Here is a 22,657-nt window from a genome sequence, read left to right on the forward strand (position 1 = left end):
TACAAAGACTTATAAAAATGGTACTAGCAGCTGCCTTGCTAGGCACTCAGCTTTAAGAGGTTAGTGTTAGGACAGGTCAATCTGATGTAATGTGACTGGATTGGACATGATGCTACATGTCAGTAGCATGATGCTTAGAAATTACAATAAACTGCTACAATGCAGACATCATATCGATATGACTGAATTTTTTTAAAGCTACATTAAAAATCCAAATCACACACAGAAGCACACACACACACACAAACACACACACATTCTTGTATTTGGTGGATATCGAGGATTCGGGGTATGCAACCGCGTACTGAGGACATTTGTTCTGGCAATCTTAGAGCGAAAAGAAATAGTTTAAGGCAGTAAATTAATAGCAAATGATAATGTATCAAGGAGGGAACTGTATTATCAGTTCTGAGGAATATGAAATTAAGCAATGAAAGTGAGGATACACACGTTTACACAAATATTCTGTATAATCCATGCAAACTAAGTACACACGTAACTATTGACCACAACATGGAAACTGTAGATAGTGTGACATCATGGTTAGCTGTGGCTCCCATTATCTTGCATAATGAAAACGAAGAGAAACACTATTAAGCCATACATAAACTGTTCAGACTAAGAGGGTTGGTGCACTCAGACGTAATTGTGGTTCTTTTTTTAAATCTCAGAAATATCTTTAACTGTTTTCAGAATAAAAGGCTGATCACATTATGATTATCCCATCTTTAATTAAGGCATCAGCCTTTAGTTGTTACTTTATACAACAGTGTGGTAGGCTGGTGACTCCATACTGTTCATAGATTGTTTAGACGGAAGCACAGTACTGGGATTGTTTAATATGTCCATGTATCAAAACATGTATTGTTCTATTGTAACTGTGCATAAATTGATAATATCAAGAACAATTTATATGACATGAACCTATTCTACTTAATTTTAAACCATCATATAATTCCTGAAATCTGAAACTGATTTTCCTTGTTGGTATTATGACTGGATTTGATTTAATTCTTTCACAATAATTAATATGTATGAAGACTTTTTGTTAACTTGGACCTAAGGAATGAACAAACTGATCCTCTGTACTATTCTTTAATGAAAGAAAACAATGATTTTTGAAAATCACGAAGACTATCGACTATGGTATATCATAGTCGAAGAAGAGATCTCTAAACATATATAATCAAATATCAATACAGAGGATACACATTATTGTTGACAAAATAGAGACGGCAGACATAATGGACAACATTGACACATTTACACAGACAGAAAAAAATATCAATACAAACTAAGGACACACACAGTTAATGAGAAAACATGAAGAATTAGGACAGTCGTAAATCATGGACAAAGAGAACATATTTACACATCTAGTCAAAATGATTAATACACACAAGAACCTCACATTGCTAAAAAAAATCACTGAGACTGTGAATATTGTACATCATGGACCACGAAGATGCATTTACATGTCTAGTCTGAACTATCAATATGAACTAAGGACACACTATTTGACAAAATCAAGGAGACCGTGGACATTGGTACATAATGACCAATGAGGATATGTTTTCACATCTAGTCCAGTCTTAACAATCAATATGACTATTCAGGTGGTCTAGTGGTTAGAGTGTTGCGGGTTTGAACCCAGGCCGAGTCATAACAAAGATATAAAAATGGTACTAACAGCTGCCTCGCTAGACACTCAGCATTAAGAGGCTAGTGTTAAGACTAGTCAGCCCGGTGTCAGAATAATGTGACTTGGTGGGACATCATGCTACGCATTTGCGGTGTGATGCCCCAGTGCTAGACATAACTATAAACTGCCACACTGCAGACACCATAGCGATATGACTGAAAGATTGATGAAGCTAAGTAAAAATCAAATCCAAATCACATGCTAGTATTAAGTTACTGTAACATCCATAAGGGTCTACAACTTCTTTAGGGCAATTACATTATTATTTGAATATATATCTTGTTATTGACTGACTGACCAATTTATTGATTGGCTGATTGTCCTCCAATTAGACTTTAGTACCACATAACACGCTTCGGACTAATCCACCACTTTGGAGATCATACTGTAATAAATTTGGAGTATGCGTATTGGGTTATAGTGCCCCATTTTAAGGAATTCTTAGATGTGTGTGAATACTTGTTTGATTATTGTAACAACATGCAATGGAAATAAATATTCCTTTGCTCTAAATAATTAGCCTGTTAGTAATAGCAAATGTCATAGAGTGAAGTCAGTGAGTTTCCATGATGCCATGGTTGACTTTTAGTGAATTTAGGTCAAAGCAGAATGACTGTCCCTGGAATACCTTGGTCCCTATTAAAATCTGGTGGTATGAATGCAGTGGCAGTATTTACGGTAGGAGACTAGTAAATTACATGAAGGAATAAACAAGAAGGGACTTGGCAGATATCGTTTATGTCGCCATGGTGGCAAATATGATGCAGTTGTACTGGTAAACTGTGCCTTGAAACCATGAATTGACTGGCCTAAGGTGGCGCAGTGAAAACAGTTCCATGTGTATTGGGATAGTTGTATAGTTTCTATGGCGTGAACTGCTAATGGTACGGATAGTTGATGAAGAGAAACCATGCAGATGTGCAGTTGATAAATATTTGCAAGTTTTGAGATCTGTGGTTTTGCGTTGATTAGTGAAAAATTTATGTATCGAGTGCTTTCTAATTTACAAATGAAGTTGTATAGAAGTCTTATAACTTCTAGCTTAATCGTGCCAGGGTTTGACACCGCTTGGTCAAGCAAATACCCCTGGCTTTTATCGATAACATTTTGCTTGATTTGAACATTTATGGCAGGAAACTCACCTTGTCGGCAATGACTATTCACTTTTTGACAAAATAGAGTAATATCTTCCTATCTCTCTTTCTCTCAGTCATGTGCAGATGTAAAGTTGAAAATAAGAATGTGTGTGTCACCTATATTGTGTATTTCACAGAGACTTTATATGTGTAAAATCTCGCTGCAAACAGGACGTTTTAACTTTATAGATGGGTCGGATAATTAGGCAATTTCAGTACAACTCTACAGTGAATTCCTGTGTATTTCCAATAGCATTTTGAGGTACCTCATTCATACATGTCATAGATTTATTTGCCTATATTAAAATGTATGGAATGAATGTATCATGAGTTTCCCAACGCTATTGTCTCACATGCATAAAATATTAATAAAAATATATCAGGGACTGTTATATGTACCAGATTATCTTATAGTTTAGCTAAGTAGTAGGTATTTGATGCTTGGATCTAAAGGGAGATAATATGTTTTTGCAATGTGTAATTTGATAGAGAAGATCTCTTTACAAGTTTTCCACCAGCCAATCGAGGACATGGTTTTGGGCAAGTGTATTTCCAGCTTTGGAAGAAAGATACACTCCAAAATCATGAACAAGCACCAGGTGTGTAAATGGGGACCTTCCTACAAATCATGATTTTACATTATTCTATGTTAAAATAGTTGGTAGAAGCAACATTTTACCATTTTTCCAACTGAGGATGTCATTGGTTGGATGTGTGTCCTCTATACATTGGTGTGTAATCTCATGAATGTCCTCGGTTTACACCAATTACAAATGCACACACACAGACACACACACACACAAGGCCTTCTCCTGGCTAAGGGGATTTAACTCCTTCCACCACTTATGAGTTATCCTAAGGTATTAAGATGGTGTAATTGTATTTTGAAGAAACTGATTTTTTATTTACCTAGTCATAATATGGACACATCCTCCCAACCTTCCTGCAGTTTGATTTCATAAGAGCATTTTTTGTTGTTCCATTAGTAAATGAAATATGGATGGGATTCAGTGCTAATCCCTATAGCCATGAAAAAATCACTCTTGTTTGCTTCCAACTAAGTGGCAGATAACTTATAGCTTTTACATGGGTAATTTATAGCTTTGAAGGACTGGATTTGTAGGGTAATAGTTTTACTGATCAGATCCTATAAAGTATTTACAAAGTTGTAGCACAATGTAGCTTTTTTGTGAAACATATTTTCTTTAAATTTGATGTTTTACTCAGAACTATTAGTCAGGTATTAATTTAATAAATTCATGCGTATAATCATCCAGCATGTCATTTTGAAAGCATCCACATGAATATATATTTGAGATAAAGATTGCAGTCATCCCTACCTTCTTCCTTCACAGAAATATGGATTATATCATAAAACATTAAAGTTGGCAGAGAGCAGCAATCATATGCGCTATTTTCCATGACTATTTCAGGATCGTTTCCATGACTGTGACAGGTTGATTCTCCATGACTATGACAAGTTGATTTTCCATGACTGACAGGTTTTTCCCCATGACTGTGACAGGTTGATTCCCCATGACTGTGAAAGGTTGATTTTCCTTGATTGTGATAGGTTGATTCTCCAATGACTGTGACAGTTTTTTTCCCATGACTGTGACAGGTTGATGTTCCTTGACTGTGACAAGTTGATTTTCCATGACTGTGACAGGTTGCTTCTCCATGACTGTGACAGGTCTTTTCCCATGACTGTGACAGGTTTATTTTCCTTGACTGTGACAAGTTGATTTTCCATGACTGTGACAGGTTGATTCTCCATGACTGACAGTTTTTTTCCTGTGACTCTGACAGGTTGATTCTCCATGACTGTGACATATTTTTCCCCATGTCTGAAAGGTTGATGTTCCTTGACTGTGACAAGTTGATTTTCCTTGACTGTGACAGGTTGATTCTCCATGACTGGAACATGTTTTTTCCCATGACTGTGACAGGTTGATTTTCCATGACTATGACAAGTTGATTTTCCATGACTGACAAGTTGATTTTCTATGACTGTGAAATGTTGATTCTTTAAAGATTTAATTGATGATAAAATAAAACCAGACCTTTTGTACAGAAGGTGTGTAGTTCTAAGTGACTTTCTGAAACAGCACTTTCTCTACTAAATAATTAGATTTGAATATGAATAAATCCTGGAGTGGACTGCACCATCTTGACAAATTTAAGTCAGTTTGATCTAAATTTCACAGTGACCTTAGTAAAGTTTTGCATTTAAGGTCAATTTCTTTTGCTAGTCTGAAAAAAGTTAAATCAAATTTTGAAACAAGTTTAATGTGAATAACATGTCATGAAATTTTTTTCAACAGTTTGAATACAAAGTACTGATCTGATTTTATCCTTGACAGATAGAGAGGTTGAATTTGCTTCAGTGCCCAAAAACTTAATAAACTGCTTTAACTGCTAATTTGACTGTTAATGTATGTATAAAATTGAGATGCTGTAGTGAATTTTGTGAGAAAGATACTGTATGTACTTGCATATAATTGAGTCCAACTGCAAAGAACGTAGACTCTGATCTGCAATGACAGCAGATTAAGGTCATCTTTTGATTACTTTTCCTAACGAACTGCATAGACCCAGATCATACAACAGATCTGGGTCTGTGAAGGTTGTACTTAAGATAGACTTAAAGTGGGTATATATGGTAATGGAGCTCTTAGAAACGTGTGTTAAGAGAGAGGTAGAAAGAGAGAGAGAATGAGAGCATCAGTTTCAGAAATTTTAATTTATTGAATGTCCTCTTATAAGTAAGTTATACCCCTCAAATTGTGAAGAAAATATTTCACCAAAGCATTTGAAAATGTTGACTTGTTCCCTTTTAATCTATATAATGAGATGTACATGATCTTTCACTAATTTTGGTGAGGAAATGTTATAATAAAAAGGTAATTACAGTCAGATTTATAATTTAATTAGAATTTGAATGTTAATTAATCATTATAGTTAAGTATCATCAAATATTTAGAAAAATTTGCAACCTTTTATTCATTTGGATCAAATTTTCAATAATTTAGCCATCTTTGTGACTCAGTGAGTAGAATAGTCTCACCATAATGAATTTTACATGACTTTCCTTTCTAATTATAACAATTGACATTTTTTGTCCAGACACTTTTGCCTTGTTTACCTAAAATGAATTTGACTCTAACCTGCTTGGATTGGCTATGTCTGCTTCAGTAACCTCCGTTTGACCTTCATCAGCTGTTAATGTATATGCCATAATGGCTATGTGAATAATACATTTAATTGACACTGTAATATGTCAGTTTAAGCAACAATGTTGTAGTTGTATAGGCTAAGCATTATGATATTAGGACAATCTGACTATAATGGGGAGGGAAATGGATTAAGCAGTGCCATTTCTTGGTGTAGGTGTTGCCATTGGTGAGCCATTGCCCCCATAATTCCAATTCACTTATTAGGGTCTCCTGGCAAGGTGATAGGTCTCATATGTTTGTAGATTGGCCAGTCTTGGTTCTCCATAATCAGTGACAGATGATCAAAAAATTTATTTTGACATTTGGCAAATTTTGTTCCAGGTTCGACAAATGTGGAGACAGTTAGAAGTATCAATTTTGATTCACCCTATTGAATTAGAGCCTGGAAAATTATTTAACTTCAGACTTACATGGCATGTACTGAATCTGATCTGGGCTTCCTCACCTTTTTCCTGTGTTCTTAATGAGACTTCACAGGTCACTAGTATGGGAAGAATAACGGAGAATGCCATACCATAATTTTTGCCTGTTGAAATCAGTAATCAGTGTTCCTTGAAGATGTTAAAACTTTGTAAACCTTGCTGTTGCTCAATTTGGAGGAGATATTACAATGAATCGCCACTAAGCAACGAATCCTTATACCCTAATGACCAAAAGCATCGTGGGAAACAGTTAAGACATTAACCCCTGGAGGTTTTTTTCGTTTTCTCCTGAAATTCGAGTAGGAAACACATTTTGAAAGCTATTTCTGAATACATCCTAATACATTAACTTCTAGGTGATTTTCCAATAACCTAATGCCTAGTTGTGTTAGAAACATCCTTTTTCATTGGCTATTTGGCTTGCACATGAGCAGAAGGGTAAAAGTTGTTTTTTTTTGTGTTTTTTTTTTTAACGGACCCATTATTTTTGTATCAAAACCATTCTTTATCCCAAATGCCCATCTTATCCTACTTTTTGCAAAGGTTATATGTCCATTTGCAGTCCATACTGGTCTGCCTTAGATCTGAGACCAAAAAGTCTAAAATCCAGACACAAAATTAAATTCCGACCGCAGGCGAATTTTGGGTGAAAAAAAATCAGGTCCAAAAATTGAGGTTTTTACTTCTGTATTTTGTTGTGCAACTAGAACTTCCAGATTATTTAGTATCATTGTAGAGCTACATCTGTCTACCTTTCTATAATACCACCCACTTTAGTGTATCATACATGACCTTGATGCTACAGAGCTGGCAGTAGGCTACTACCTCCTGCCATGTTAACTTGTCACCAGGGGTTAATGTGTTAAAATGTATAAAGCTGAATGGATAGGAAGTAATGCAGTCAGCAGTTACCAGTATCAGGTTTCTGTTTAACAAGAATTTAGAGGTGAGAACTTGGAAAACATCCATATCAAGGACAATTTGTGGGATTCAGAAAGGCAATGATAAATCTGTGTAACTTCGTCATTATCATGAAAAATCTGTGTACACGTAGTTGGGTCATATTCCTTATAATGCTGTTTGAGCACCATGTAGTTTGGTATGGTCTGTGGGAGAAGGTTCTGTCCTTCATTTAATAAGTATTAGGCAGTCATATTCTGTATGTAAGGGAAGTGGGTGTGATCGGTATGTGATATTGTGGGTGTGGGTGTGTGTGTGTATATATATATATATATATATATACACACACACACATGTATATTGTTTCTTGTCTAGGCTCTTACAAAAAGTAACAAGAAATGAGTGAAGACAACAAGCTTTGAAAATTCAACAAATAATTTATTTTCCTAGTAAAACAAGGTAAAATGAGAAAAAGGACTTTAAAAAATGTAAAAATAGAAGTCCTATTATTAAAAAGTCCTAAATGAATCTTGAGTTCAAGTCTGCATGTGCACAGATTATAGAAAAGTGAACAGTCTGACTAAAGCAGATTTGTTTCCATTACCCAGAATCTATGACTTTATTGATAAAATTGGAAATGCAAAGTATGTCACCAAATTTGACTTTCTAAAAAGTCCTAAATGAATCTGAGTTTGAGTCCTAATGAAATCCAAAATAGAAGGTGATGACATCTGTTGCAACCTTCAAAGTGCTGTTTTGTCAACAGTTCCTTGTTGAATCACAGAAAAATTGAATCCAGTTTTGAATTCTGAATAAATTTCAATGAATGTCTTTGTCCAAGAACTCTGTATGAGCACTCATATATTTCCAGGGAAAAGAATCACTTGTATTCCATAAAATAAAATTTAAACTCAAATTGGTCACAACAAAACACCTTTAAGTGTCAGTGGTTTAGAACCTGAATGTCCAGATTTTATCCAGAAAACAGTTATACACAAATTTAAGACGCAAAACAGATTTCCATATGAGGGTCATAAGATCACCCTTCCAGAACAAAATAGAAGCTTTTTACCTGCCTAACATCACATACTCCCAGTATGGCCTTAACTGAAATCAATGGTTCTTACTCTGGGAAAGAATAATAAAAAATATTTTTAAAAAAAGTTTTTTTAACAGAATCCTTACTGGTTCTGAATCAAGAGCAGCAGCTAGATACATTGTTTCTATATTTAAAAAAATAATCCGAGAATAATGCAGGAATTAAATTTTGGAAGTCCTAGTAATGAAATATTCTAATGAATTCAAGTTCGAACTGAAAATGTAGTCAGTATAGCACTGTTGTGTCTACAGTTCTTTGTTAATTCACAAACAATATTCTGGTATTTGAATTTCCGAATAAAATTCAAAGAATTGTCTTTGTCCAAGAATTCTGTGTGAGCACTCAAATATTTCCTGGAAAAGAAATAATCTTTTAGAATCCAATTAACTTGAATAAAAAAACTCCAAACTGGTTACAACGAAACAAACACCTTGCCATGAAGTGTTTTTAAGCCCAAACGGAGAAATATCTCCCTAAACATCACTAATAAATCTAACTATCACGTACTCCTAGTATGACCTTGATAAAAACCAATCATTTTACTCTGAGAATAAAATAAAAATAGAAAGTCGTTTACTTGTCTCAGTGATTTCTGAATCGAGGTCAAGAACTAAGTCAAAAATAGAAACAGTGTTTCTGTTATTAGGTGTTTATGAAAAGAGTCAGAACAAACCGAATTTTCTGGAAGCTATCAAATTCCTGGTAAACAAAGTTACATTACTTTGACATGTAATGCAATTAAAAATAAAAAGATTTTAAAACTTACAAACAATTAAATTAAATCAAATAAAAAAATTAATCACAGATACATAACAAGAGGGACAGATATATATACATGTAATGGAGAGATAAATATTATTAATTAGAGTGGACAACTATTTCTGGAAAACATGTAACTAAACTGTAACATAGAACTTGGAGAGGTGGACACAACTTTAGTATGTGTATATTTAGATATAAATAGTAGTTTGCCAGATTGTCTTAGTGTCTTAAATATTTTACCACTGAGCTCCCTCCTCTCCCAGCAGCAGAGGCATAAATGTCCTGTGTTCATCGTATGCAGTTTATTAGCTCACTAGGACCAAAGACCTAGCAAAGCATAAAGGTCCTGTATTCATCATATGCAGTTTATTAGCTTACTAGGACCAAAGGCCAAGCGAAAGATAAATGTCCTTTGTTCATCGTATGCAGTTTATTAGCTCACTAGGACCAAAGGCCTAGTGAAGCATAAATGTCCTGTGTTCATTTTATGCAGTTTATTAGCTCACTAGGACCAAAGGCCTAGCGAAACATAAATGTCCTGTGTTCATCATATGCAGTTTATTAGCTCACTAGGACCAAAGATCTAGCAAAATATAAATGTCCTGTGTTCATCATATGCAGTTTATTAGCTCACTAGGATCAAAGGCCTAGCGAAGCATAAATGTCCTGTGTTCATCATATGCAGTTTATTAGCTCACTAGGACCAAAGGCCTAGCGAAACATAAATGTCTTGAGTTCATCATATGCAGTTTATTAGCTCACTAAGACCAAAGGCCTAGCGAAACATAAATGTCCTGTGTTCATCATATGCAGTTTATTAGCTCACTAGGACCAAAGGCCTAGCGAAGCATAAATGTCCTGTGTTCATCCAATGCAGTTTATTAGCTCACTAGGACCAAAGGCCTAGTGAAACATAAATGTCCTGTGTTCATCATATGCAGTTTATTAGCTCACTAGGACCAAAAGCCTAGTGAAACATAAATGTTTGGGTACAGTTATGAGCCAGAGGTTGGCACATATTTATGGGTTGATCTTGTATCTGATTGATTTAGTGAAATAGTCAACTGTTAAGGGGTTAGCAATATCAGTCTTACTTGGGCCTTTTGTTCAAATTGTGCTGTTTGTGTTCTTATAAGGATGGCCCATATTCATTTGATACCAAAGTGTTTCTTAGACTCATATTTGAACCTTTAAGTCAAATGAAAAGCAGAAAGAGCAAACTTTTGACTTAGCAAGTAAGGTAATCAGTTTGAAATGTATAGTAAAGATTCATATGATGTGTACATGATCAATTTTTGATTGATGTATTTGCAGATGCAGAGATAAATCGGATACTGGCAGAGAACCGTACTCTTCTGTCGGATTTATCACAATGTCAGGTATGTAGATCTTTAAATTTTTAGAAATGGAACTTTCTGTTTGATCCAGCTACAATACACCTCATGAATGTGTTTGTCTTTTTAATTTCTCCACCTATCAGTGGGGCAGTTAATCTCCTCCAGGCTCATTTGCTGTGCAGTGGAGTGGTCAATACCAACTGTAGCAACACACCATTATGAATCCATGGGCACACCTCCACTATGTGGACACTGTGGGAGAGGTCATAGTGATTAACAGTAAATAGCCCAAGCATGAAGACCACCCACTGAAATACCGAAATATCAGTGATTCCGATTTAGGACACCAAATGAACAATTGTCTTTATGTTCATCATATATTTAGCTTGTTTATAAAGAAAGAAACATTTCAGATTAGTCTTTTGCTTGAAGTACATGTGTCTTTAGAAAAAGGTTGGTTGGTTTGTAAGCATGGCTTTTGTTTTCTGTCGATGTAAAACTTTATGTGCTTTCCTCATTCAGTTGAAACAATGTAGTCTATCAACTTTACAACATGATTAGAGGAAAGCAGAATTGTTGAAACTTTTAGGCATTTTAAAATATTTCTTTTAAAAAAAATCTAAACTAACTTAACCCACTAGCTTGATGCAAACTTTCAGCTTCTCTTTGGCATAAATTAATCAGAGGAAAATTAATCCTATGATATAAGTACAGGGAAATAAATTCCAAATGACAATTACTGCTATTGACAATAAGGAAAAGAACAGAAAATGCATAATTTGTAAATGACAATTACTGCTATTGACAATAAGGAAAAGAACAGAAAATGCATAATTTGTAAATGACAATTACTGCTATTGACAATAAGGAAAAGAACAGAAAATGCATAATTTGTAAAGAAATGCAAACAGCATGTTTAGTCCTTGAGGAAAGTGTCATGTCAACAACAGCACTTGCTCATGTGGTTGTGCAATACATAACATTGATTCTAACACCAAAGGGCCTACTAAGGAGTATAACAAGAACCAGACTTTAGTGGATGTTCTACAGAAATCAAGGCTTAATTAACCATTGTCAGCACTGTTGTAAAATATTGATACAATCAGCATGAAAAAAGGATGTCAGTTTCAGATTATGGCTTGGGAAAGATGTCGTTTCTATTGCATAAAGCCATTGGACTTGGAACATCTTATTTAACAGCTTCAGCTATAACCATGCAATTAACAGTGGAAGTTTGATAATTGTCCTAACTGAAACTTAATGAAATTTATTGTTGAAATGAATAAAGTGGGAAATCATGATTCAAAGACTAATCTCAATATGTGGAAGCATGCGATGATTACATTATACTCTCAGTTCAGAGATTTTTATTTTCTGTTAAAGTAAATCTCCAGTTCATTTTGTTAATTTATTTACAGAAAAGATGTTTGTTTACTTAAACCACTGTACTGTGTGTATCATTGTTTACTTTAAAATCTTGACTGGTTCTTGTTTCTTTAAGAACAAAATAAGTATTAGCATGTTAAATCATATTTATTTTTATTTATTTCTGCAGAAAATTATTTAAAAATCTTTTGATATCCATGACAATTAGGTAGTGTGCAGTCATGAAGATTTCTTGGGCTGTATACATCTCTCATAGACCGCTCCGGTGGCCTACTGGTTAGAGCATCTGCCTCTGATGTGGGAGGTCGTGGGTTCAAACCCCAGCTGAGTCATACCAAAGACTTACAAAAATGGTACTAACAGCTGCCTCACTAGGTGCTCAGCATTAAGAGGTTAGTGTTAGGACTGGTCGGCCTGGTGTCAGGATAATGTGACTGGGTGGGACATCACTACAAACTGCCACACTGCAGACATCATAGCGATATGACTGAAATTTTTTTTAAGCTATGTTAAAAATCCTAATCACACACACACACACACACACACATATTCTTGTATTTGGTGGATATCGAGGACTTGCGTATGGAACCGTGTACCGAGGACATTTGTTCTGGCGATGTCAGAGCGAAGAGAAATGCTATTTGGCGCAGTAAATTAATAGCAAATGGTGATGTATGAAATAGGGAACTGTATTATCAATCCTAAGGAATATGAAATTTAGCAATGCAAGTGAGGATGCACACGTTCACACAAATATTCTGTATAATCCATGCAAACTAAGGACGCACACTATTTGACAAAATCACGGAGACCGTGGACATTGGTACATTATGACCAACAAGGACATGTTTGCATATCTAGTCCAGTCTTGACAATCAATACAACCGCTCAGGTGGCCTAGTGTTTAGAGTATCTGCCTCAGATGCGGGAGGTTGAAGGATCGAACCAAGGCCAAGTCATAACAAAGACATGAAAATGGTACTAACAGCTGCCTCGCTAGGTGCTCAGCTTTATGGGGTTAGTGTTATGACTAGTCGGCCTAGTCTGTCAATTATAGTTACTTTCATAAATGATGTCAACTTGTCATCAGTTGTGATCACTTGTAGAAATGATGCCATCCTGTCATCAATTATGGTCACTTTTACAAACAATAGAAGAACATTTTTTTATGACTCTATGTCCTTAATCTAAGTAAGAAAAAAGAGTAAAAACTGACAAGTTTGTGAAATTAAAAATATAATTTATTTGCCTAAATAATAAATTGAAAATTTACAAATTTCAATTTGTAAATAACTTACAGTACGTTATTGAATGAAATTCTAAATATACCTCAATGATCTATCAGGCCTAAAAGTATTGAGTAATCCAAATGAGTTCCAATGGTATTCCGAATGAAGTTCACCATTGTACTGTTGTACCAATAAGTATTGATGAATCACAAAGATATAATCCTATTTATGCCTTTAAATGAACACACAGTACTTCCAAAACAGTTATTAGATCTAATAGTCCAAGCACTTTGTAATTCCAATGAATGATTGGATTGAATACGTGAAAAGTCTCAATGAACACAACTTTATATATGACTCTTTGGAGACTGATGATTATACTAAGACTATCTAATTCAACATAATTCATTTCTTATACACAAATCTGAGATGGAGTTTCAGAAACAGAAAGAGATATGCATATTCATTCTACAATAATCCCCAAGTCATAAACAAGATCAGGTTCTCTAACAATAACCAATCAAGGATAAGGTCAGCCTGGCATTTCAAGAAAACCTGTGACCTGCAGTCTGATTGTTTCTCTTATTTACTTGAATAAGAGTACAAATCAACCTTGAAACAATGAATATATTTTTGCACTGTTTTTAAAAGAATGACTTGATGTTTTAAGTTCAAACTTATGATCATATAGAAAATTAGTATTTAAAATATTAACTAAATTATCCTTATAAACTATAATCAGGAAAATAATACACATACTATAAATATGCATAATAATTTAAAGTGTGTGATGTGGATTTTTAATCTAGCATAAACAATTTTTCAGTCATATTGCTACCATGTCTGCAGTGTGGCAGATTATAGTGATGTCTAGCACTCAGGCATCATGCCACAGACACATTATCTTGACACCAGGCTGATCAGTCTTAACATTTACTTCTTAGTGCTGAGTGCCTGGCGAGGCAGCTGATAGTACCAATTTTATAAGTCTTTGGTATGGCTCGGCGAGGGGTTCGAACCCGCTACCTCCTGCATCCGAGGCAGATGCTCTAACCACTAGGCCACCAGAATGGTCAAAGGGAGAACTTTATCTCAAAAACCACTCAACAGAACTTCAGCTGAAAGCATCATGTTATAAAAGTCCTTAAACTTGGGACATACGATGATGCTGATGTGCCTTTACACATTGGACACATGATGGTGATGTGCCTTTACACATTGTACACATGATGGTGATGTGCTTTTAATCATTGGACACGTGATGGTGATGTGCCTTTAAACATTGGACACATGATGGTGATGTGCCTTTACACATTGTACACATGATGGTGATGTGCTTTTAATCATTGGACACGTGATGGTGATGTGCCTTTAAACATTGGACACATTATGGTGATGTGCCTTTACACATTACACATGATGATGGTGTGCCTTTACACATTGTACACATGATGATGGTGTGCCTTTACACATTGTACACATGATGGTGATGTGCTTTTAATCATTTGACACATGATGGTGATGTACCTTTAAACATTGGACACGTGATGGTGATGTGCCTTTACACATTGGACACATGATGGTGATGTGCCTTTAAACATTGGACACATGATGGTGATGTGCCTTTACACATTGTACACATGATGATGGTGATGTGCTTTTAAACATTGGACACATGATGATGGTGATTTGCCTTTAAATATTGGACACTTGATGAGGGTTATTTGCCTTTAACAGGGTTCCTATGCTACCGGGAAAAAGTTGGGAGAAATGTTAACTTTTTTCCTGACTGAAAAGTCCTGGAATTTTGCAAATATTGATGAAAGTTGGGGAAAACCCCCAAAATTTTCTGCCACCACTTGACGCTTGAAACAATCACATAATTGAGTAGTAACTAAATTGATCGTGAGTTAAATTTATTGAGTTCTAACCAGAATATTCAGAGGATGCACTATGGATTATTTGGTTGCTTGCAATAAACATATATGCTGAGTCAACCCAAATGACCAGTGTATTAGATTCGTCTAGTAGACATTAATTGTCAAAGTCAGCTCGATATTCATATCTTTTCCTTACATGGAAGGTATGAAAACCAGTCTAGCATCACAAGAGGCCAACCTGGTGGTGGCAAAGCATAGCCACTTACCAGATGGCCTAGCAAACTTTAAACATTTCTTGGTCGGGTGATACATGTATGAAATCGATATGAAAATTAATTATTTTCTCAGAAATTGTGGTTATTAAAATCGCTATGTCTTTATCTGCTGAAAGACAAGATAAAACCACATCGTTGATGAAATGTGACCTGGTGCTCATGATTTGCATTGCTAGTCACATGAGTACTGTACACAAATCTGACAACCCACCTTTTCAAATGTTGTATTGAAAAAAATAAAGAAAATATTAAATGAAAGTTGCATACTGATTGTAATAAGAATACAAAAATGAAAGAACACAAAATTCTCCATATTTGTATATTCTGAGAACAACTTTTGGAGTATTGTTGTATCACGTGACTACCACATTGACATGTGACATGCTTGATAAATCAGACTGGCCAGATTGCTGGTTTTTACAAAAGGTATCTGACTTTCATTTAATATAATTGAATTTCTATACAACAACATTATAAAGGAGTTTGTTGTTGATATCATGTGACTATTGGACCTCCAATGTCCTCATTTGAGATTTGTGAAGTCATGTGACTGGTAATGCAAATGGTGAGTACTGGGTCAGGTTTCATCTACGCCGTAGTTTTGTCTTATTTAACTGTGGATTAACGATATGACGATTATAAAACTTGCCATTTATGAGAAAGAGAAAAAAATTCCTATCGATTTCATGCAGGCATGAGTCGATATAACAAAAGTTTACATTTTTTAGGCCCACGGGTAAGCGACTACCATATGTCGCTAACGAACGGTGGTGGCGAATTCCAAAGTTTTAATATGCAGTTACAGTGACTCCACACCCCAACCTAAATGTCCAGATATGAAAAAATGGGGTGGGAATATTCGGAGTAAACTCGATTAAAAAACGGACTGCTAATCCTTTTAAGCCAAATTTGTAGTCCAAACTGTTGGATCTAAGAGCTGAAATGAGAAATTTTTGTCCCTTTTATTACCACCATGTCGGCCAATTCTGCACGTCAGGTAATTCTGCGCAATGATACGTCATTTCTGTAAACATTGGATTACATGTTTTTTTTTGTTGCTAATAAGTCATTTTGTATCAAGAAAGAAAGATCGTACTTTAATTAAGAAATGTGATCTCATAAACTGTACAAAAATATCCCACATTTCGACTTGAAATGCATATGAAAATGTGATTTCTAAGTGTCAGCATGAAGACCCACTCCATGAGCTTCTTGAACCTGTAACCCAGAAAATCCTTGTTGTTGGGTTTAACGCCATTTTTCAGCACACAATATGCTATACATGGCAGCCAGTATTATTGGTGGAGGAAGAACCCAGAAAAAAAACGGAAATAACCACTGACCCACGAGAAGCTACTGGCAAGCTTTCTCACATACCCACATTGGCCGAATCTGAGACTCGAACCCACGCAGACAGAGGTGAGATGGCAGTGATCCGTAACGGAGAGCGCTTTAGGCCACTCTGCCACTCGGGGCCCCCCCAGAAAATCCTATTTACTATGTATCTGTTAGAATCACACAAAAAAATACATTTTATAACAGATGGAAATGTATACCCTAAAAAAAAAAAGCTATGCATCTTAATCAAAGTTTCCAATTTTGCAAGAAGTTGTCCCACACATACAAAATCGTCTGCTACCCAACATGTCAGCTTCCCGCTAGAACGGGATTCTCACAAAATTTTTACAGCCTGTAGTCTGTTTCTAAATTCTTCAGTAATTTTTCCCCATGAACAAGACGTAAATACATTACACCCTATTCATTGTTGTTTCTCTTCCACATAATAGCTTACTGTTTTATAAAATATTGAATTTTACTAATTTATTTACATGATCGGTTTACTTGGCTTAATATTGCTTGCCATTTATTGGCATTGTTACATTGAAGTTTGTAAAACTAGTTACAAACCTGATCAAATTACTCGACTGAACTGCTGATAGAAACAGTCCAAAGTAATGTATTTCATTTCTATAGCCCGATGGATAAACATTACATCTTTTAAAAGCTGTGCTCATAATTGGCCGACATATCGCAAGTCAAGAAAACACGGTGGTGGTATCCCATGTGTCCAAAATTAATATTAATTTGAACAGAATATTGTGGTGACAATTGCCTGTTTTCAAATGGTAAGCATTGCAGTATTTTATTTTCGTCAGTCACTCAAATTTGGTATGTGTTTTGCTTCGGTATTGGAGACAGAAACCTTAGGCGCACAGAAATGCATGACAGCATTGTATATTTTAAAAAAACGATACAGGCTCCTATATCATAACATGTTTGGAGACTGGTTTAAGGAATTACAAGAAGACAAGTTGATTTTACAGAAAATTCAGTCCTTGTTTATACAACAGTATATAATTTTGGAGGTCTTTTGTCAAAATTTAGATCAACCATTTTGAAAATGTTTTTTAAATGATGGCTTTTTAACCAGATTGTCTTAGGGAGATTGGGTTTGAAAAATCATGTTTGGGATTTTATTGGCACAGATAAATTCAGGGTTAAACTCTTTTCGTTACAAGGCAAGATTCTAATACTGGATACATGATGATGGTGATGTACCTTTAAACACTGGATACATGATGATGGTGATTTGCCTTTAAACACTGGATACATGATGATGGTGATGTACCTTTAAACACTAGACACATGATGGTGATTTGCCTTTAAACACTGGATACATGATGATGGTGATGTGCCTTTAAACAGTGGGCACATGATGATGCTGATTTGTTTTCAGTAGAATAGAGAAACCTTGAAACAACAGTTTTTATAACATAAGCAGTGAATCATTGACCCTAATTTCTTAACCAGTTGCCTTTGTACATGAGTATTAGGCAGATGTTAGCCAGGTGATCAATGCCTGGCCTGTATGGGCCTCTTGTTCCACAAATGTGACTCTGGATTTTCATTAAAAAATATGCTGAACATCACTCACATATGCCTGATTACATATTATTTATTCTTATGGAGTTGTTTTGTATGTAAATGATAAATCATGAACTTTTTAACTGATTGTGTAAGAGTATAATTTTATAAGAATATCAGTTGAACAGTTGAAAATTTTGAGCATCTTTGTGCATTGTTAAATGTTCATTTATGGGTAAGTTGTGTGTGATCCCTATATTTATCTCTGTTCAGGCTGACAAGGACTTTGTGTGGTCTCTGTGGAAAAAACTACAAAAGGCAAACCCTAATGTTACGGAGGCTGTTGGACTTGTTATGCAAAGGTAAGTTTTGTTTAGATACATTTTAAATTCACTTTTTAGCAGCATTATTTGTAATCCAAAATAAAAAATAAAATGGCTGGTTCAAGATGACAGTTACCATCTTTTTAAAAAGAGTCACATCTTAGTTGATCTGAAATATTGATCTGTCTTTCCTTCATGCAGATGACTCTTCATTCTCAGAAAAAAATGTTTGGTGTAGTGCTTATACATGAATGCAACTCATGAGATATTTTTTGTTTTAGTGCCAACCCTTTTGGACCCAGGGAGGGTCCAAAGGTCAAATAGACAATAAGACAAATGCAGATTAGCCCCAGGATCATCAACTTTAAACTGTTCAGAACCCCACCCTATAAAAATTTATGGAAATAAATTGGTCCCATGGTTTTGTCCTTAACTCATTCGGCCCTGGAGGTTTTTGTTGTTTTCGCCTGAAATGCGAGTAGGAAAGACAATTTGGGGGCTATTTCTGAATACATCTTAATACATTGACTTTCAACAGATTTTCCATTAGACTAATGCCTAGTTGTATTAGAAACGTCATTTTCCATGGTTATTTTGCTTGCACATGAGCAGAAAGGTGAAAATGTTTTAATTTTTTTTTGCCTAATCGACCCATCATTTTCATATGGAGACCACTCTTTACTTTATTCCAAATGCCCACCGTATCCTAGTTTTTGCAAGGGTTCACCTGTCTGTGTGCAGTTCAGACTGGTCATCCTTAGATCTGAGGCCAAAAGGTCTAAAATCTGGACACAAAATTGGATTCTGACCACAAGCGAATTTTGTGTGGAAAAAAAATAGGTCCAAAAAGTTTGTAGTGCAGCTACAATGTCCAGATTATTTGGTATCTTTGTAGAGCTATATCTGTCTGCTTTTTTGTAATACCACCCACTTTGGTGTATCTTAAATGACCTTGATGCTGCAGGGCATGAAGTTGGGTACTGCCTCATCATGCCTACAGGCTGGATTGGGGCTGAGCGAGTTAATACTATTCCCTTCCCCTTTTATGCACTGACCATGAAAAACAAAAACAAATATTCATCTAAAACCTTGTTAAAACCTTTCTCAGAGTTCAAGCCTTACTGGAGATACAGGAACTGACCTGAGACAGCTTGACCAAGATGGGAAAAGTTAGAATTGCAAGATTTCACTCACATTGGCGAGAAATTTTATGAGTTTGGTGCTTATGTCTATTATACTTTGCTACTCTGCATTGTTGCCCATTTGACTTAAATCTAATGTATTGGACCTTATACTTGTCTGACCACCATACTTTCATTGTTGCCCATTTGACTTAAATCTAATATATTGGACCTTATACTTGTCTAAACACCATACTTTCATTGTTGCCCATTTGACTTAAATCCAATGTATTGGACCTTATACTTGTCTAATAACCAGTTTTTCATTTACATTTGAGACAAATCAATACTGACATCATAAATGTGAATGTAATATCATTTTATTTTGGCTTTAAAATTTGTAAGCTTAAATATGCTGGGAAACATACTGATGTAATGGATGCATATTAAATTGAGCATCACTTGGTACATTCTCCTGTAATAACAATCAGTAATAATAATGTAAGATTTTCATGTCAGAATTTAAACATCTGTATTGGTTGGCGGTTTTTTTTGTCACGTTTCTTTCCTTTGTCACATTATTTATTTAGAGATACAATATTTTTTGCTATACACAGTATTTATTTAGTTATGTAGTATTTTTTAGATACACAGTATTTATTTAGTTACAGATTATTTTTTTGAGATACTCAGTATCTAGTTACACAGTATTTGGTTAGACACACAGTATTTGTTTAGATACAAAGTATTTGTTAAGATACACAGTATTTATTTAGATACACAGTGTTTCTTTAGATACACAGTCATTGAGATATTGATACATTTAATCCATTTTTAATTTTGGGCTAGCTGTCAATCAAATTTAACACAAGTTATTTAAAATCCATAATTTCATGACTAGTTTTCATGCAGTTGTCATGAAATTTTCACTGCATGCCTAATAATTCACTGTCAATCAAAAGAAAAAAGGACTGCTGACTTGAAAGAATCCGTACACTGATTAGGAGCAAGAGCCATTCCTTGTGTTTTTTTTAATTATTTATTGGTCAGTTTGATGAATGTGTCAACACTTAAGAAATGAATTCAATATACACTGGTGACGTACATGTTGTGTCTTATTGCTTAGCATATGACATCTCCCTATCTGTATCACATTTTTGAAAATGATGTTTAAATTTACTACACATAACAGATCCATGTGTCATAAATAGCTCCATGAAAGCCCTTACTGAGGGATAGCATTATTTCGAAATGCCAGTGTCCCCATGGTGCCATTTTATGTTTTCCTTCAACTGGCATGGTCTTTGTCAAATGGTCACCATTGATCAAAGGGTGACTGGACTGTGCCACAATCTTATACAGTCTACTGTATATTCTATTGCTCTCCTGAGGCTGTATATCAGTCTATGACTGGATGGCATGATATTGGGATCTTTTATACAGTCTACTACTTCATCTTATTTCTCACCAGAGACATGCTGATGACTGAATGACTGGTTCTGTGACAGATCATGCTCTCTCTCCTTAGTGTTTTATATTGTATGACAGTGTACCAGCCTGGAAAGCCTGAAAAGACCACAATTTCTGCAACATTGTGCTCATTTCTGGACTTTGTCATAGAAAACCCATGGATAAGTGGTGTTATGTGTTTGATGCATGATTCTGAAGCTGCCATATCAAATACATTTAATTCATCACTTGAAGCCAAGCACAGAACCCTTTACCAGTGTTTGGTATAAAGGACAAATTTGCAAGTTACAGTGACAAATGCACTTCTTCACAAGGCCAAACAGAAGATTTGATATGGAAGAATATTGTCTGAAGACATGCTAAAAAATCAATACTAAGTAATTATATTACTCACATTGCCAATATTAATGTGTTTTTTAAGTGTACATGTCTGGTGTGCTACAGTATCATTCTTAATGACACTTTAAAGGAAGGCTGTAGATCTGACTTTAGTTCAATTTTAATTAAAGTTCAGGTGATTGCAATTGCTTCAAAGCAGTAATAATGCTCCATATTGTTATCTAAAAATTAAAATTTTATTTGCAAAAACTTAGCTAGGGATAATTCTCAGATTGGTTTTATCTTGAGCAAATTTGTGATCATTGATAATGTAAAATAAAGTACATATGGGAAAATAAGTGTGTATAGAAAAAAGTATACAAGAGTCATCTGGTATTTACATAACAGGAGTATTTATCTATTTACCCTTTTTCCTTCTCACTGTTTTTCCATTCTTCAGGCAAACATCTGTATGTAATGTACTTGGAATTTATTTTTTTATGTGAATCTTAAATATTTATTTGTTTTGCACAACTGAAATAACTGATATTCAGAAAACTACATGAATCTACAATATGCTGTTAAGCCTTTTGAATGAGCCACCATGTTTAGACTAACAGATGTTTGAATTATGTCAGTGTCAGTTCATATAAAATTTAAAATGTGTCTTGGTGAAGTATATGTCTCCTTCATTATAATGCAATGGAAAGGCAAAGTTCCAAAAATCAGATAAGGGCCATATCTTCCTTCAGTTTGGTCGAAAAAAGGAATAATCAAACAGGACCAAGGTCTTCTCATTGTAAAGTTCCATGCAAAATTGGGCTTCAGTCCATGAAGCTCAAAAGTGATTGAGCAGAAATGACACTCACAAAGATGGGACATGATGGACAGATATGGCTAATTCTATTCCCTCACCGTAGACGCGACAATAGAATAAAAATTTGCATACAGCCATCACTGATTTTAAAAATAACCTGTCAAACAGTATGTAGATTATCTTGATTTTATGGTATAGTATATACAGTACTTGGATTAATCTGTCAGTTGTATGACAATTTTCTTTTATGGTATAGTATATACAGTACTTTGATCCATCCATCAAATGTATGACAATAGTGGTTTTACATCATAGTCGGATGTATGGAAATAGTGGTTTTACATCATAGTCAAATGTATGGAAATAGTGGTTTAAAGAA

The 22,657-nt window shown here is 35.0% G+C and overlaps 1 protein-coding gene across 3 annotated transcripts in view; it reads left to right on the forward strand.

Moving 5' to 3' along the window:
- LOC149800866 (centlein-like) overlaps positions 1–22,657 on the forward strand; it is a 233,089-nt gene that overhangs the window by 22,877 nt on the left and 187,555 nt on the right. For all 3 annotated transcript variants that reach the window (XM_089954882.1, XM_089954881.1, XM_089954883.1), the window contains exons 3-4: positions 10,572–10,636; positions 18,503–18,591. In XM_089954882.1, coding sequence (XP_089811008.1) covers positions 10,572–10,636; positions 18,503–18,591 — 154 coding nt within the window. The remainder of the gene's footprint in view (positions 1–10,571; positions 10,637–18,502; positions 18,592–22,657) is intronic.

The sequence above is a fragment of the Sinohyriopsis cumingii genome, chromosome 4, assembly GCF_028554795.1.
Source record: "Sinohyriopsis cumingii isolate HCF-2022 chromosome 4, ASM2855479v2, whole genome shotgun sequence".
NCBI classification, from domain to species: Eukaryota; Metazoa; Mollusca; class Bivalvia; order Unionida; family Unionidae; genus Sinohyriopsis; species Sinohyriopsis cumingii.